At 34.6% G+C, this 17285-nt stretch overlaps 1 protein-coding gene across 2 annotated transcripts in view; it reads left to right on the top strand.

Annotated features, from left to right (window-relative positions):
• LOC145245855 (MYCBP-associated protein-like) overlaps window positions 1-17285 on the top strand; it is a 530396-nt gene that overhangs the window by 130973 nt on the left and 382138 nt on the right. For both annotated transcript variants that reach the window (XM_080107561.1, XM_080107562.1), the window contains one exon: window positions 3066-3148. In XM_080107561.1, coding sequence (XP_079963687.1) covers window positions 3066-3148 — 83 coding nt within the window. The remainder of the gene's footprint in view (window positions 1-3065; window positions 3149-17285) is intronic.

The raw sequence follows: 17285 nt of genomic DNA, 5'->3' as shown, positions 1-17285 counted from the left end.
GTGGATCAGAATGTTGATGATGTAAAGAGAGAAACTTGGTTTTAGATGCATTAAAAGTAACCAGCCACTCCTTTCCCCATTGTACTACATGCTCAAGATCAGAGGAGAGAGAATTGGAGAGAACTTGGTCGTTTACTGTCTTAGATGTGCTACCATAAATGGTAGTGTCGTCAGCATAAATGTCTACAAATGATTTAAGGATGTGATTTGGAAGATCATTAATGTAGATCAGGAAAAGAGTTGGGCCCAGGATGGATCCCTGAGGGACACCGGCATTAATACTGTGGGCTTCTGATTTTTGCCCCTCAACTACTACTCTTATGAACCTATCAGAAAGAAATGATTTAATAATTGAGAAAACATTTCCAGCTATACCATAGCTAGAGATCTTATGAAGTAAACCTTTATGCCATACCCTATCAAAGGCCTTAGATATGTAAAGAGCAATTGCCCTAGAAAGGTTGCCTCCGTCGAGAGATTTGCTAATCCTATGAGATATAACTGTAAGCACATCTGCTGTAGATCTAGCAGAATGGAAACCATATTGAGTGTCACTAAGAAGGTTATTTTTGTTGAGATGGTTGATTACTTCTGTATTTAACACAGATTCCAGCAACTTACTCATGACGCACAGGAGACTTATTGGCCTGCACTGAGAGGGGGATGAGCGATCAACTGAATTCTTAAATACAGGGCATACAGATGAAATTTTCCAGGGAGATGGGAAACTATTCTCCTTAAGACAACGTTTAAATAGTTTTGTAAGTATGGGCGCTAGTTCAGGTTGAAGTTTTTTGAGTACAATAATTGGAATACCGTCAGGGCCAGTTGCTTTACTGGAATCAAGGTTTTTGATTAGCTTGGCAACATCACGTACAGATATACGTATATCACATAGTGTGTTTTCAGATACAGGAGGAAATATTGGGGGTTGGCGGCCTTGATCGCAAAAGGTAGAATTAGCTGCAAAGTTCTTGACAAAGAGTTTGGCTTTGTCTGATGCTGACGAGATTACCTCAGGTCCATTGATGATAGTTGGAATGGAGCGCACACTTCTGTTCAGAATTCTGTTTGCTATTTGCCAAAACTGGTGGGAACCAAGCCGCTGCTCAGCTACTTTGGACTTAACAGATTGAGCATACAACCATCTTGCGCTCTTTATTACTTTCTTACAATGGTTGCTGGCAGTCCTGAAAGCGGCTTTAGTTTCCATACATCTATTACGTTTGAAACAGTGGAAAAAGTGATTTCTGTGCGCAATGGCAGCAGCACATTCTGGAGAGAACCATGGTTGGCTGTTAGGTTTTTGCTGAAACTTTTTTGAGGATATGAAACGATCAATACCTACAATTAACCATTCCGTCAGGTCTAATACTATAGAGGACACATCCTTTTTAAATATGGAATGCAGAGGTAGATCAGTTATAAATGTACGGAAGCTATCCCAGTCAGCCTTAGTGTATCGATATACTGTACGATGGAGAGGTACGTCTGGGGACTTATTACATTTCATTTTTATCTTAATTGATACAACAGAGTGGTCGGAAGATCCAAGAGGCGACAGAACAGAAACTGAACATAGTTCAGGGCAAGACTTACTAATCTGCCTGTATCACTAACCCTGTTCTGGATATAAATGTTCTTCGTATTCTCACCAGTCGTCGTGTTTTCCTACTTTCACATTCCCCGACTCCACTACAGTTAATATGATAAAAACCAAGAAAATGAATAGTACTGTGGGGACTGCTTTTCTTTCATAACGAAAATTTTCAAAAAAGAAGTTTACGTGTATTTGAAAAAAACACAAAGGATCTCTTGAAATTTGTAAAGTGTTGATATTTTGTACGGTGAATTTTTCTGAACATTTCTCAGTGTTGACAATTTTTTCGTAACGAAATCTGTGAAGGTGAGCATCTTTTTGGACAAAATTTTGTGTACACGTTGACTTAATATTTGTGCATAAAAAAAAATGGCTTCGGAACAAATAGCAGCATTGATGAAAACGTTAACTAAGAGTTTGATCGCTCAGCAAAAAGCCCAAATTGACTTTCAAAAACAGATGTTGGTTCAGCAGAAGCGTTTTGAAACACTTTTCATACAGCAAACTGCAGATAACGGACTATTTTGTGAAACTGTTTTATCACAAAAATCTAATGATAGTGCGTCTACATTTTCCCCCCTCTATCCTAATGATGTCCTTTTTCACACTCATCAACTTCTGACATTCTTCTGTCACTTTTTGCAAGTTCATTTCTGGATCTTTCTCCATAATTGATAAAATTCTTGACCTCAAATCTTTGTCCTTCGGTGCTGTCAGTTCCCGGACAAATATGTAACACTTAAACATATCCACTAATAGATCTTTCAATTTAAATAGTTTACACTGGGCGTTGACTTTACCCGCATATGTGACAATATCATCAGTTTCTTCTTTTTGGATGTTTAAACACTTATATCTTGTATGAAAAAGGCTGTCTCTTTCACCAAATTTCGAGTACAAAATTTCAACAGGTTCCGGAAAAGAAATATCTTCCGTTTCTGTTCTTTTTGTGTGGAACTTTTTTGTGTGAAATAATATTTAAAATATGAAGGCGTAAACGTAAATAAATTTAGAGTAATATCCCTGTTGGACTCTCGAGGAAAATACTTGTCAGAGAGGAAGAGACTAGTGGTTGGAGCACCAGCCGAGATGTGACAGCAATACTCCATGCATGGGTGAATGGTGGCGCCCTAAACATATAGGATACTGGCATTTGAGAGACATTTTCTAGCCTGGTAAAGGAAGCCCACCTTTTTTGCAACAGACTTGACAGTATCTTCTATTTATTTGTTCCAATTCATGTTACCTGTGAATGTTAGACCTAATGTTGGACTCTCGAAAAGGCTTCTATCAATCATGGCAGTCGGTGATTGGTAAGGTTTCTGACGATTGTTAAAGAAATGAGCCTTGTCTTTGTAGCATCGAATATAACAATCCATTTTTGGCCCTATCACATGACCATCTAAACCTTGTAAATAACTAATACTTTATCCGATACTCATCTTGGTCGTCTTGCCTCTTTCAGTGCCACTCTCAATCTTACACAGAAAGGACAACGTCCTAGTATCGACTATGTGGGAGTTCCACCTTTTGTCAGGCAAGAGAAAGGTAAGAACACGATTTTACTTACAGGTTTTATTGTCAATCTTTTTTTTACCCCCCCCCCCCAAAAAAAAAAACAAGTGAATTTCCGAGTTGTATTAATATATAGAAAACGGGTAAATGTTAAGAGACAAGCTGCCTGGAACAGCATCAACTGATTTCATAAGGATATACTTTTGTTTCTTGTTCTTTTTTTTTTTAGAATATAATATCAGTGCTAAAAGAACACTCAAGGATAACGGTCAATGAGATTAACAGTTTTTGCACCAACGAAAAACACCTGTCTAGCTGAATCCACTGTGAAAAATTTCCCCCACTCTATATCTGTGCCTAAATCAAAACGCGGATTCCATGAACAAAGCTTCTTTCTTAGAACTGCACACCTGTGGAACTCTGTTCCGTCTGCCTGCTTCCCACTGGACTACAACTTGGATGTCTTCAAGTCCAACGTTAACAAATTCCTAAGGAACCGCGCCCTTAAGTAAACACTTCATCAAATCTCCACACTAACATAATGTACTTGCAATAATCCTTATCCCTGAGTGGCTTCCGGGCCTTGATAAGTGGTGATCACTGTGTAAAAAAAAATAAAAAATAAAAAAATAAACAGATGCGGCAACAATACTTCCTGCATTGCATTCGTGAATGATGCTTTTATAAAGATATAGAATAGGTGTGAGATGATTGTTAATTACTCCAGTTTTTTTATTTGAAATAAATTCTGGTAAACAGTACAGGGTAAAATCTCACTTATATATATATATATATATATATATATATATATATATATATATATATATATATATATATATATATATATATATATATACTAGCGTAGGTGCTCGGTATTGCCCGAGTGTTTGTAGGTGTGTGTTCAGCTAATAAAAAAAAAAAAAGTAGTAGTAGACAGGCAAGCTTGAACCCGTGACACAAAGGCAGAAAATAAAGTGAAAGAAAATCTGACGTCTTACCGCTACTCCATGACGCGACCGGAAGTTCAAAGCGTTCAAATTTAACGTAGTCAATCAAACAACAAAACATGGCATTGCTTTTAAAACTCCCACGAAAAGCAAATTAGATACAAGGTAGTTTTTAATGTGGGCGGGGGGGGGCAGCTCCTCCAAAAAGGGGGCACTCTGGCAATATCTAAATAAATAGTAACTGTCTCAGTATGAAGGGTTTCCCCCACACTGACCAAGGATCAATTACAGAACAGATACTATCCGGGCGATGGCCAGACATTGGCATTTGGATTCGAATAGTTTCGCTTTATTTATATGAAAAAGACAAACAAACACTGGAGACGACGGCATGTTGGGAATTTTATTTTACTTGATTAAAAGAAAAGAAAGGATGTCCGTTCCTGAATGCGAGATATTACGATCTGGGAAGTATGCAAAATCTTCTTGCAGAATCTAATCGATGTGGGAAGCCTCATGCAAAAAGCTTTTAAAAAAAAAGCGTTGCCCGGGTGTTTGTAGGTGTGTGTATCGGGGGGGGGGGTAAGTAATACCCCTGTAAAAAAAATCGGAAAAACTAAAACAAAAATAAAAAATCAGAAAAAAAGAACATGCAATCTTAAGATAACAACGTTGTGTGTGTAGGGGTGGGGGCTAAGAAAAAGCCCCGGTGTTTATAGGTGTAAAAGAAAAATAAAAGTTTTGGTTGGAAGGTGGGCTTGAACCCGAAGTCTCGAGGCTAAGGCTGAAAAAAAAGCTTGACGCGTTACGCGTACGCAAAAGAGACAAACAAACTAAGTAGTGACAAAATGAAACGTTTAAAAAACCAGCACGTTAAACTAACATGAACGTTTTCTAGGTCAAACATGACGTCATCGTCGCAGTAGTCGTGGAAAAAGGCAAAATGAAGGAACGATTTTTTGCTACACCCTCCTTGTACAAAACTGATGATTTTAGCGTGAAGGAATTAATGTTTGTGGCCAATTTTTCAGGTTCGAGCTTTAAAATGATACTTATCTGGCGAAAATCCGTGGCCCATGTCAAAAGTTTTTGCGAGACATGCAAACACACACACACACACAAAGATTTTCGCTTTTATATAGCGGGACTACCTGGCATTGCTTGGGACCGTATAAACAATGAGAAAATTGAATTTGATTTTGAATATATTTGTAATTCTTAGGAGTATGAAATTTTTAATGTCTATGTATCATTTGCTATTTCGAGCAAAAGAATATTTTACCTAGCTAGGACGGGTATTAGACATATGAAATAATTGTATCTTACCTAGGGTAGATAATTTACAGCATGTATATGAAATAATTTTACCTTTGCAAGGACGGTGAATATACAACACATATTTAAAATAATTTTACCTATACTAAGACGGGTAATTTAAATACATATATGAAACAATTTTGCATACTTTTTTTTTTACCCCAGAACGGATATTACTTTCTCCAACCCCCCAACCCCCCAAAAAAATCAAGAGCATGTTTAAAATTAACATAATCGTGCTTCTTTCTACCCACTACTACAGCCATCACATCATTCCTGGATGATAACATAAAAATTTTTTTAAAATATAGATCATCCCCCTACAGAAATTGGCCTAGTAAACTTTCATAGAAAAACCAAAAATATATATGTATTAATCTAATTTTAAGATCGTAAACTGTTTAAGCCATGTCCAGAATCGACTTCACAAATAAATTAATTTTGAGATAGAAAATTGTTTAAGCCATTTCCGGTACAAACTTTATATTTTACCACCCTCATTTAATCCAGAGTGACGCTGATTAATCTGCTAATATATTTGCCCCTATCTCATTCAATCCCGAGCAACGCTAAGAAATTTGCTAATATATATTTCCATCAATCTCCTTCAATCCCGGGCGATGCCGAGGATATTGCAAATAAATTATCTCACATATCTCATTCAAGCTTGAGTAACGCCGGGTATTCTGCTAGTGTATATATGCAGCTATCTAATACAATCCCAGGCGATCCCAAGTATTTGTCTATTCTGTATTTGTAACTATATCATTTAATCCCAGGTGATGCCAGGTATTCTGTTAATATTTATTTGCATCTGCATTATTAAATCTCGGGTGATGCCTGGTATTGTGCTTCTGCATATTTACACCTATCTCATTCAATACGGGATGATGAAGGGTATTCTGCTAATATATATTTCCACCTATCTCATCCAATCCCAAGTGATGCCAGGTATTTTGCTAATATATATTCTCACCTATTTCATTCAATCCCGGGTAACACCAGGTGTTCTGCTAGTATATATCTCCATCAATTTCATTAAATCTTGGGCAACGCAAGGTATTCTGTTAGTATATATTTCAATCAATCTAATTCAATCCAAGGCAACACAAGGTATTCTGCTAGTATATATTTGCAACTATTTCATTGGATCCCAGGCGTCCGTGTATTCTGCTTGCATACATTTGCATGTATCTTATTCAATCCCGGGTGACTCCGGGAAATCTGCCAGTATATATGCGAACGTGTCTTATTGAATCCCATAATTCTTGGATATATTACTAATTTCGACATTTTTCATAATTCAACCCATATTATCATCCCTCGCTTACTAAAATAATAACTTTGAAACATTTTCTGGGCTGTTTATTTCATTACAAACACACCATACAAATGACTCACATTTCATCATTTTTCATAATTCTTTGATATGTTACTAATTTCCACAATCATATTTCATGAGTTGACCCACATAATCGGCCCCTTTTTACTAAAATAATAACTTTGATACATTGTCTGAGTTGCTTATTTCATTACAAACACACCAATCAAATAACTCAGATTTCATCATTTTTCATAATTCTTGGATATGTTACTTATTTCGACAATCATTTTTTTTTCGATTCAACAACATCATCGCCCTCCCATCACTAAAATAATAACTTTGAGACATTGTCTGGGCTGTTTATTTTATTAGAAACACACCAATCAAGTAACTCGCATTTCATCATTTTTAATAATTCTTGGATATATTACTTATTTCGACAATATTTTTCATGATTAAACCGACATTATCGCTCACCTCTACCTAAAATAATAATTTTGAGACAGTGTCTAGGCTGGCTATTTCATTACAAACGCACCATCCAAATAACTCACTTTTCATCATTTTTCATAATTTTTGGATATGTTACTAATTTCGAGTTAAACCACATAATCGTCCCTTTTACTAAAGTGATAACTTTGAGACATTGTCTTGTCTGTTTATTTAGTTACAAACACACCAATCAAGTAACTCACATTTCATCATTTTTCATAATTCTTGGATATGTTACTAGTTTCAACAACCATTTTTCATGATTTAACTTACATTATTTTCGGCCCACCCTCTTACTGAAATAAAAAAAACTTTGATACATCGGCTAGGGTGTTTGTTTCATTACAAACACATCAATCAAATAACTAACATTTCATCATTTTTCATAATTCTTGGATATTTTACTAATTTCCACAATCATATTTCATGAGTTAACCCACATAATCGGCCACCTTTTGCTAAAATAATAACTTTGAGACATTGTCTTGGCTGTTTATTTCTATTACAAATACACCAATCAAGTAACTCATATTTAATAATTTTGCATAATTCTTGGATATGTTACTTATTCGACCATCATTTTTCATGAGTTTACCCACATAGTCCTCTTACTAAAATAATAACTTTGAGACATTGTCTGGGCTGGTTATTTCTTAACAAACACAGCATCAAAATAACTCACATTTCATCATTTTTCATAATTCTTGGATATGTTACTAATTTCCACAATCATTTTTAATGAAGTAACCCACATAATCGCCCCCCCCCCCTCTTTTACTAAAAAATAACTTTGAGACATTCTCTGGGCTGGTTATTTCATTACAAACCCACCAATCAAATAACTCACAGTTCATCATTTTTAATAATTCTTGGATATGTTACTTATTTTGACAATCATTTTTTTTCAATTCAACGACGTTATCGACCCCCCCCCCACTTACTAAAATAATGACTTTGATACATTGTCTGAGTTGCTTATTTCATTACAAATACACCAATCAAATAACTCAGATTTCATCATTTTTCATAATTCTTGGATATGTTACTAATTTTGACAACCAATTTTCATGATTTAACCGACATTATCGCCCCACTCTTACTAAAATAATAACTTTTATACATTGCCTAGGCCATTTATTTCATTACAAACACACCAATCAAATAACTCATATTTCATCATTTTTAAAAATTCTTGAATATGTTACTAATTTCGACAAACATTTTTAATGATTCAACCCACATTATCACCCCACTCTTATTAAAATAATAACTTTGATACATTCTGCTAGTATATATTCCCAGCAACGTCATTCAATACCAGGTGATGACGGGTACAAAGCTAGTATATATTTCCAGCAAGGTTATTCAATCCCAGGACATGCCAGGTACTCTGCTAGTATATATTTTGAGCAAGGTAATTCAATCCAAGGTCATGCCAGGTATGCTTCTATTATATATTTCCACCTATTAATCCAATCAAGGGTGATGCTGGGTATTCGGCTAGTATATATTAACACCTGTCTCATTCAATCCTGGCCAGTGCCATGTATTCTGCTAGAATATAATCAACCTACCTCATTCAATCCCTAGGCGATGCTAAGTATTCTGCTATGACATATTTCGACCTATCTCATCAACTCCCGAGCAACGCCGGGTATTCTGCTAGGATATATATCCACCTATCTCATCCAATCCCGGGCAACATGGGGTATTCTGCCATTACATATATCCACCTATCTCATCACATCCCGGGCAATGCTGGGTATTCTGCTAGTACATATATCTACCTATCTCATCCAATCCTGGGTGATGTCAGGTAATCTGCTAGTATATAATTCAACCAAGTGGTGACCTCCATGTAAAAAAAACAAAAAAACCTACCTCATTTAATCCCTGGTGACACCGGGTATTCTGTTAGTATATTTTTCTGCCTATGTAATTCAATCACAGGTGATGCTGGGTATTCTGTTAATATATTTTACCACCTATTTAATCCAAACCCGGGTGACGGCAAGTATTCTGCTAGTACATATTTTGACCTATCTAATCCAATCCCAGACAACGCTGAGTATTCTGCTAGTACATATTTCAATCTATCTCATCTGATCCTGGGCAATGCAGGGTATTCTGCTAGTATATATATATCCACCTATCTCATCCAATCCTGGGCATCGTCGGGTATTCTGCAAGTACATATATTTACCTATCTAATCCAAACACGGGCTATGCCAGGTATTCTGCTAGTACATATATTCACCTATCTCATCAAATTCTGGGCAACGCCAGGTATTCTGCGAGTATATGTATCCACCTATCTCATACAATTCTGGGCAATGCCAGCTATTCTGCTAGTAACATATTTCTACCTATCTCATCCAATCGTGGGCAACGCCGGGTATTCTGCTAGTAGATATTTCCACCTATTTCAGCCAATCCCAAGCGACGCTGGGTATTTTGCTAGTACATATATCCACCTATCTCATCCAAACCCGAGCAAGATCGGATATTCTGCTAGTTTATACATCCACCTATCTCATCCAATCCCGGGCAACGCCTGGTATTTTGCTAGTACTATCTCATCCAATCCCGGGTGACGCCGGGTATTCTGCCATTACATGATTCCACCTATTTAATCCAATCCCGAGCGACACCGGATATTCTGCTGGTACATATATCCACCTATCTAATCCAATCCCTGGCGATGCCGGGTATTCTGCTAGTACATATTACTTAAACATGAATTCCTTAGTGTAGCATCAGTATCAGCATTCGATTGACTTTAGTCCCATATCCTTCTTAACTCAGGATTACTTGATATATTTATGTGATTTCTGAAATGTTACAAATAAGCTCCTAGCATGCACTGATTATTACCTGCTTTTTGGAATCAGCAGTTCAGCCATGTGATTTTTGGAATATGACATCTTGTGTCAATGTAGTACATGATAAATATATAATATGCATCTGTTTTAATAGAATATAATGTTCGGTAATAAATTATGCTATATAATACGGTTACTTGAAAATAAGGAGGAGGGAATCCTGGGACCTCAAGCTTTTGAGAAACAAACGTTATCCCTGGGATTTCACTATATCCATTAACTAACATTTCGTATAGTATTAAACTGTGTAAGTATAAGCCTGTAGTGAAACAAACGTTGATTAACTCATACTATGCCCCCCCCTTTTCCACCCTACTCGCCTATATGCAATGTGTGGATTGAGAAATGCATTGTTTATATTTTAAGATATAGCGATTCGATCCTCGTTGGTAAAAAAATTTCAATCACTTATACTTTTATCCCCCCCCCCTTCGATTTTCGTGTAAATTTGGTATTCTACATTTTGAAATGCGATAATTACGTTAATACCAATTTTTCGACTCGAAAATTAATATTTAACTCTAAGTTATAATATCAGGTTACCCTTCGAAGGTGATTAATGTATGTATAAAAGTCATATCATGTGACATGACTAAGCATTTTTTCAAATATATATAAATAACATTAGAATCTATTTTAAATAATAAGAATTACATAGTATTTAACGTTAAAATGTCACTCCCCCCCCCTCCTCCCTGCAGAAAAACGGCCAGATGACTAACTTAGAGTTGAGCGTTGGGGCCAAAATTTCAATATTTTTTGTCCGAAGGTTGGAGCTTTAATATGATTCCAAATTTTTCAAGTTTGGTTGTGTCTGTCAAAAGTTTTTGGTGGACATACAAACACACACACAAACACATACACATTTTCGCTTTTATATATTAGACTATCAGGGGTACCCGGCGTTGCCCAGGTATTTTGAGGTGTGTGTTCTCTTTAATCAAAAAGAAACACGGGGGTTAGAAGGTTTTGGTAGGTAGGTAGGATCGAACCTGAAGCCCTGAGGCGAAGTTGGAAAATAAAATGTGAAAAAAACATGACACGTTAACAACTCGGCCAGCAAAAAGTTACTGAAAGATGTTTGAATTTATTTAAGTAGGAAGAGAATTGAAAGGTGCCCACACTTAATGACATAATGAGGTCAAGTAGAAGTAGCGGAGTTAACATTTTTTGCGAGCGTTACAATGATGTAAGCAATAGCTATTCAGTGGTTAACATTTTCTGTGGGACAGTTTTTAATGAGCTCAAAAATTTGGTTTGTTTGTTTTTACCCAACTTTGGGAAAAACCAGCTCTCCCGTTTATTAGGGGAGTGTCCAGACAAAAGCAATTGTCTGATATGACGGTGAAAAGCCGACATTGACCAAACGTTCCATGGGCCAGGGAACTGCCGATTCGAATCCAATTTTGTCTTTTTATACTGAAAAGCGAAAGAAACACGCGGTAATCTAAAAATCTAGAAAAATAGCACGTGAAAGTCAGGCAAATTAAATACACACATTACCCCCATTCGTAACTCGTAGATATTATCATTTAGACATTTATAAAAAAGTTTTGAGAAGTAGTGAGCCGATCGAGAAGCCCAACAAAAAAGCCTTTTGCGGACATACACAAAAAGTGAACATACATACATACATACACACACATTTTCGCTTTTATATTTATAGATTAGTGTTGGAACCAATAATCGGAAATCGGAAAAATTGGGACTTTTTGGGAGAATTGGTATTGAATCGGAAAATCTTTTGCCTATTTTCCAATGCTAAAAACGATTCTTTTAATTATATTTTTATTTGATTATGTTTAAAACAAAATCTTCCATTACTGGTAGTAATAATGAAATAATAAATATTTATTGATTTTATAAATATTAGTAAAAACTAAATTTTTATAAATATTTATTGATTTTAAACTATTAATAAAACTAAATTCTATAGATCAGCCCTTCCCTTCCACACACAAATGTATTTTTTTACGTTTGAGAAAATATCTGTACATTTACCGTGTTTTTGCAGTAATCGGGACAGAAATAACACCTTTTTAGTTAAATATTTTGATTTATACAGAATCGGAATCGGCAATTGTATTGGAATCAAGAAAAATATTGGAATCGTCCCATCACTCGTGTGTGTATGTGTGTGTGTGTGTGTGTGTGTGTGTGTGTGTGTGTTTGAGATTTATTGCCTACATACATGAACAACATAAATCTTCATACCTTTGCGAAAATATTTCAGTTCCAAACAAAATAAGGAGTATCTTTTTATACAGATCATAAAGAGAAAGGATTTTTGTCTTTTCAATTTTCTTATTTTGTTCTGACTAGAGATAGAGCATCCTGCTGGATGCTAGACATTCACCTATTATCTCATATGTTCCAACCGAGAGACCTTTTAAAGATTCTAGCCATCCATTTGTGCAATTGCTTGAATCTCTTTTGCACTTGGTTCACAGGTATATTTTCCAGGTAATTTTTGAAATTCTTTTTCATGAGTCCAGGTGTTCCTATAATTTCTGGAATGATAAATATCGTCCTAAGATTCCAGTTTCTTTTCATGTTGTATATATAACGTCGGTATTTACATATCTTTCCCTCTCAGCTCTGTAATGATCTACATCACACCCAGAAAAAAGATATATCATAGTAGCTTTCATCTCATTAGAATAAGGTAGTGTTTCTGCTTTTTAGTACAGCCTACCAGACGATGACGATGCCTATCATATCCAGAATTAAAGTCGCCTTGAACAAAACATTCACATCCTATACAGATGTACACATCTATCTTTTTTAAATGACTTTTTGCATTTTTCTATTTTTGCCAATTAATTGAATTTGATTTTGATTTAAATGGTCACATCAGATTTAACAGCAAAAATCCTGTACTTTCTATTGAAAAACTTTAGTTTTTTTAATATAATTTGCTCAAAATATCAAAGGATGTTACCTTCCATGAAGGAAAAACCCCATACCAAAAGAAATTGAGTTGAACAGTTAAGGAAATAAACGATTCTAAATAATATATTAGTGAAGGCTGATAAAATTCGAAATTACTACAAACTTACAAAACATTAATATTACAAATTACTTGACCAAAACATTACAAAAGGCTATTAGTAATCAAACCTTAACTTGGTTGAAATAATAAATTGCTATAGCAAAATTATAATTGATTCACTTAATATTAGTTACATGAAAATTCAAAGAAAAACGCTTTAAAAACCACAAGTTCGATTTCCATATGAAACAAGTCTCATGAATCCAACTACAGATTGGAAAAAATCACTTAAAATATTAGGGAGAGTAAACTGTCAGCACTTATAGATTGAACCAATGGGGAAATATTGCAGTCAATATAAAATAGTCTTGTAGAATTTAAAAGAAAGCTAAATATTTGTTTATCCATTTTAACATTATGAAATACTATTCATAAATATCAAATGACTTTTTTAGAGTGTTATGCACTTCGCTAGACTCTTTTCTGAGAAGGAAGTTGTCATAATTAGGAGTTGTAGATCAACTGTCAACTAATAATGGACAAAAAGTAATCAGATCAGTTTTTTGACATCTCAATGGGCACTTTAAACTCAGCTTAGATATTCGATTTAATAGGGACCTATATTTCATATAATCTTGCCATTGACCCCGATGTGGAAACAATAGGTCCCTATAGATAAGATGATTTATTTATAATTAGTACTTCTCATGGTCTTAAATGTGAAAGGTTAGGTCTTACGGTAGAAAAAAAATCTAATATCAAACAAGTAAACTTCCATGAGATAATTTTTAATTTAATTTAATTTTGATAAGGAACTATACAAACCGAATATGAAAAATAATGACAATCTCATTTATGTTCATCCACTTTCTAACCACCCTCAAAAAATTATTAAGTGTATACTAAAATCCATTGAAAAAGCTCTTCAAATTAAGAAATTTATAAAGTTTAATAAAATAAAAACACTAAGGTTCATAGTTATAGAAAGACTAGCATTAAATACAATAAACCTGGAACATCTAATAACAGGTTTAGAAAAACAAATAGGAAAATAATGTGGTTTTCATTAAATCAAATAGCAAAAACTAAACTAAGCCATAAATTCCTAAACTTAATTAGCCTATACTTTCTACAAAATTGTATTAGTCATAAGATATTTAGCAAAAATAGTTACATTGAATTACTGTTGTAGTGGGAAGTTATAAAAATTATTAAAAATCAAAATGAAATATTGAAAAAAATAATACTCAAACAAGAACAGCAGCAACTTAAATGAAACAGAAAAAAATAGAAAATAAAATAGCTGTAAAAATGCAAAATATCGTCTCTGTAGTATAACTTACAATGCTTACAACTAAAGAAAATCCAACAGAAAACAGATTCTATATAAGTAATTTGGATATGCTTTTAAAGAAAGATACTATAACCACAAGTGTTTTTTTTTATCATAGAAATTATAAAAGTAAAACATTGCTTGTTCAATTTTTTTCCATAATCCTATAATTAAATGAAAAGTAATTTAAATAGAAATTATTTACATCCTCCCCAGAAAGTTAGAAACCAGATCGCGCGTGAGTTTGATGGAAGTGTTTCTCTGGAGCGAACTGGATTTAACCTGGCGCACCTAGATTTTCAGTCCCCGTTGTTCAACACTTTGCCAATATCACCCTCAGTTGGGAAAGATTCACTAGTTTGACAAGATGCATCTGAAGAAGGCCTTAAAGTGAGAACAGTAGTCTGAAGAATCTATATAATATGAATAACCAATCCTCATCTAAAATATTCAGAACCGTAAAATAATCCGATGTGACGTAAAACAAAAAATATTAATGCCAGTGTTGACATTTTGATAAATCTACTAGAATATTCCTCCAGTGAATTTAATATAATTTTGCTTAAACAACACAACATCAGGAGCTCATATAACCCCCCCACACCCCGTGAGCGAGCACGCGCGCGCACGCACACACACACACACACACACACACACACACACACACACACACACACACACACACACACACACAACTAGTGATGGAACGATTCTAATATTTTTCCTGGTTTCGATACAATTACCGATTCTGATCCTTTTTAAATTTCTAAGTATAGAGGGTTTTTTTTTTTTTTTTTTAGTGTGGGGTTTGGATTACTGCAATAAAAACGTGTAATATATAATTTTCGTAAACAGGACAATACACTAAAAGGTGTGACGTGTAGATTTTAGTTTCACTGGTATTCAAAATCAATAAACACTTGTCATTTCATCATTGATACAAGCCATTGAAAATTAAGTTTCAACCAAAAATAAACATATAAAGGCAATAAAAAGAATTGTTTTGAACATCAGAAAACGGGCACATTTTTTCTGATTCTGATACAGATTCCGATACCCCAAAAGTTCCAAGTTTTTCGATTCCCGATTCCGATTTTTATTAATCATCCCAACACTACATACAACATTTTTTTTCTTCCAAGGAAACATAGGCATTTACATAGGTAATTGTGTTTTGATGCACGCGCGCATGCATATACGCATCCATAAATAATCTGGCCAGCCCTCTCCCCAACCTTTTGTTCCAATAAAAGTCTCAAACAAAATCCAAATTCCCATCGGAAATGTCTGCTTTTTTTACTTTTCTTTTTTATCCCATTTTTTTTTTCTGTTTAATTTTTTTATTTTATATTTCATTTTTTTTTTTTTTTTTTCGAAACGATACATTTTTTTTTTCCAACTTCTGATGTGAATCCTGAGAGATGTCGATTGTGGCGGCATCATGTGCAGCGAATGTTGTGAAATGACATCACGTGTCCTTTGATGACTCCACACAATGAATCCATAAACATTTCGCACATTAATGATTACAAGACGAATTATTATTTGATAAACAATGAACTCATCTTTTCGCCACCTTCACCGACACTTACATCAACACTCAGTTGAGGGCAATTCAAATTATTCCTTTTTTTTTTAATGTGATACAAATTTCTTTCTAGTGCTACCAGATTAGGCTGTCTGAAGATACTGGCTTCCTAACCTAAAATGCAAAAAAAAAAAAAAAAAAAAAAAAAAATTGATGTTATTGTTTTTTTTGTTTTTTTTTCTTTCCCGTTGCAAAACTAATCTACAAAGTCAAAGCAAAAGCAATAATGTTCCTCTACAAAACTACTAAACTAAACCCCATGAATAAATGTTTGAAGCTTAGAAACTTTCTTCCACAAAAAATTGCTGAGTTCGGCATTAAATAAGCTGATTAATTAAGGTCAGACATTATTCATACAGTGCATCTTTGTACAATGAAGTCAGTAGAATTGTGAGTAAGTTTCCTTGCATGATAGAATTTCAATTTTAGTAGTTTACATGGAGTACCATACTGTACTGAGCTCACATTCACCCTAGACAAGTTGAACTGACTTCCTCTGGAGAAGGAAGTTTCATGGGCATATCAAATTTACAAGCGGCTCTCAGTCGCTTACATTTCCACGTTGGGGGAGATGATGATATTTGTTAAGTTTTGCATTTCTTGCAGAGAGGTGTCGATGTTTTACATACAGTGGCTGCTATTCCCAAATGGTCACATCTGCTACTGACCAGGTTCAACGTTGCTTAACTTCGATAGTCTAATGTGGACAAGTGCGTCAGGATTATGTCGATTATGTGATTTATATGGGGTAGGTGTTAGATAAATCACAAGTCCTTGTAGTTGTATAACCCTAACCCTAATCGTGTTGATATGCTAAAAAAAAAAAAAAAAAAAAAAAAAGCAACCAATGATCATAAATAAATATATGAAGATATAAAGGAACTTGAAGCGTAATATTTTTTCTCCAAAATTACTGTAGTCAGCATTAAATAATCTGAAAAGGGGGTGATATGACGTTAAAAAAAAAAAAAAAAGAAGCTAAACCAAATAAATTTCATTCAAATTGCTTCTTTAGTACATATTAGTCCGGCCTGTGTCTACTTGATTCTAAAAAGGAATCGGGGTGGGGGTGGGGATCAATACCCCAACAGAAGCAAACAGGTTTTAAAAAAAAAAAGCATACGGTTTTATAAGAACATAAAAAAAAAAGATTCCAAAACAAAGACACCTGTTAATTTGAACTGTTATCAAAAATTCCCACAATGCACTGAAGCTGAACAAGCTGAATGTATTTGTAATAAACATCACAAAGGACTAAATGAAAATGAATGAGATCATTATAGATTTAGGAGCGT

Source organism: Euprymna scolopes, chromosome 23, assembly GCF_053919585.1.
Source record: "Euprymna scolopes isolate OS-2025 chromosome 23, ASM5391958v1, whole genome shotgun sequence".
In the NCBI taxonomy this organism is placed as follows: domain Eukaryota; kingdom Metazoa; phylum Mollusca; class Cephalopoda; order Sepiida; family Sepiolidae; genus Euprymna; species Euprymna scolopes.
The sequence above is the reverse complement of the archived record's forward strand: the minus strand, read 5'-3'. Positions and strand labels throughout refer to the sequence as shown.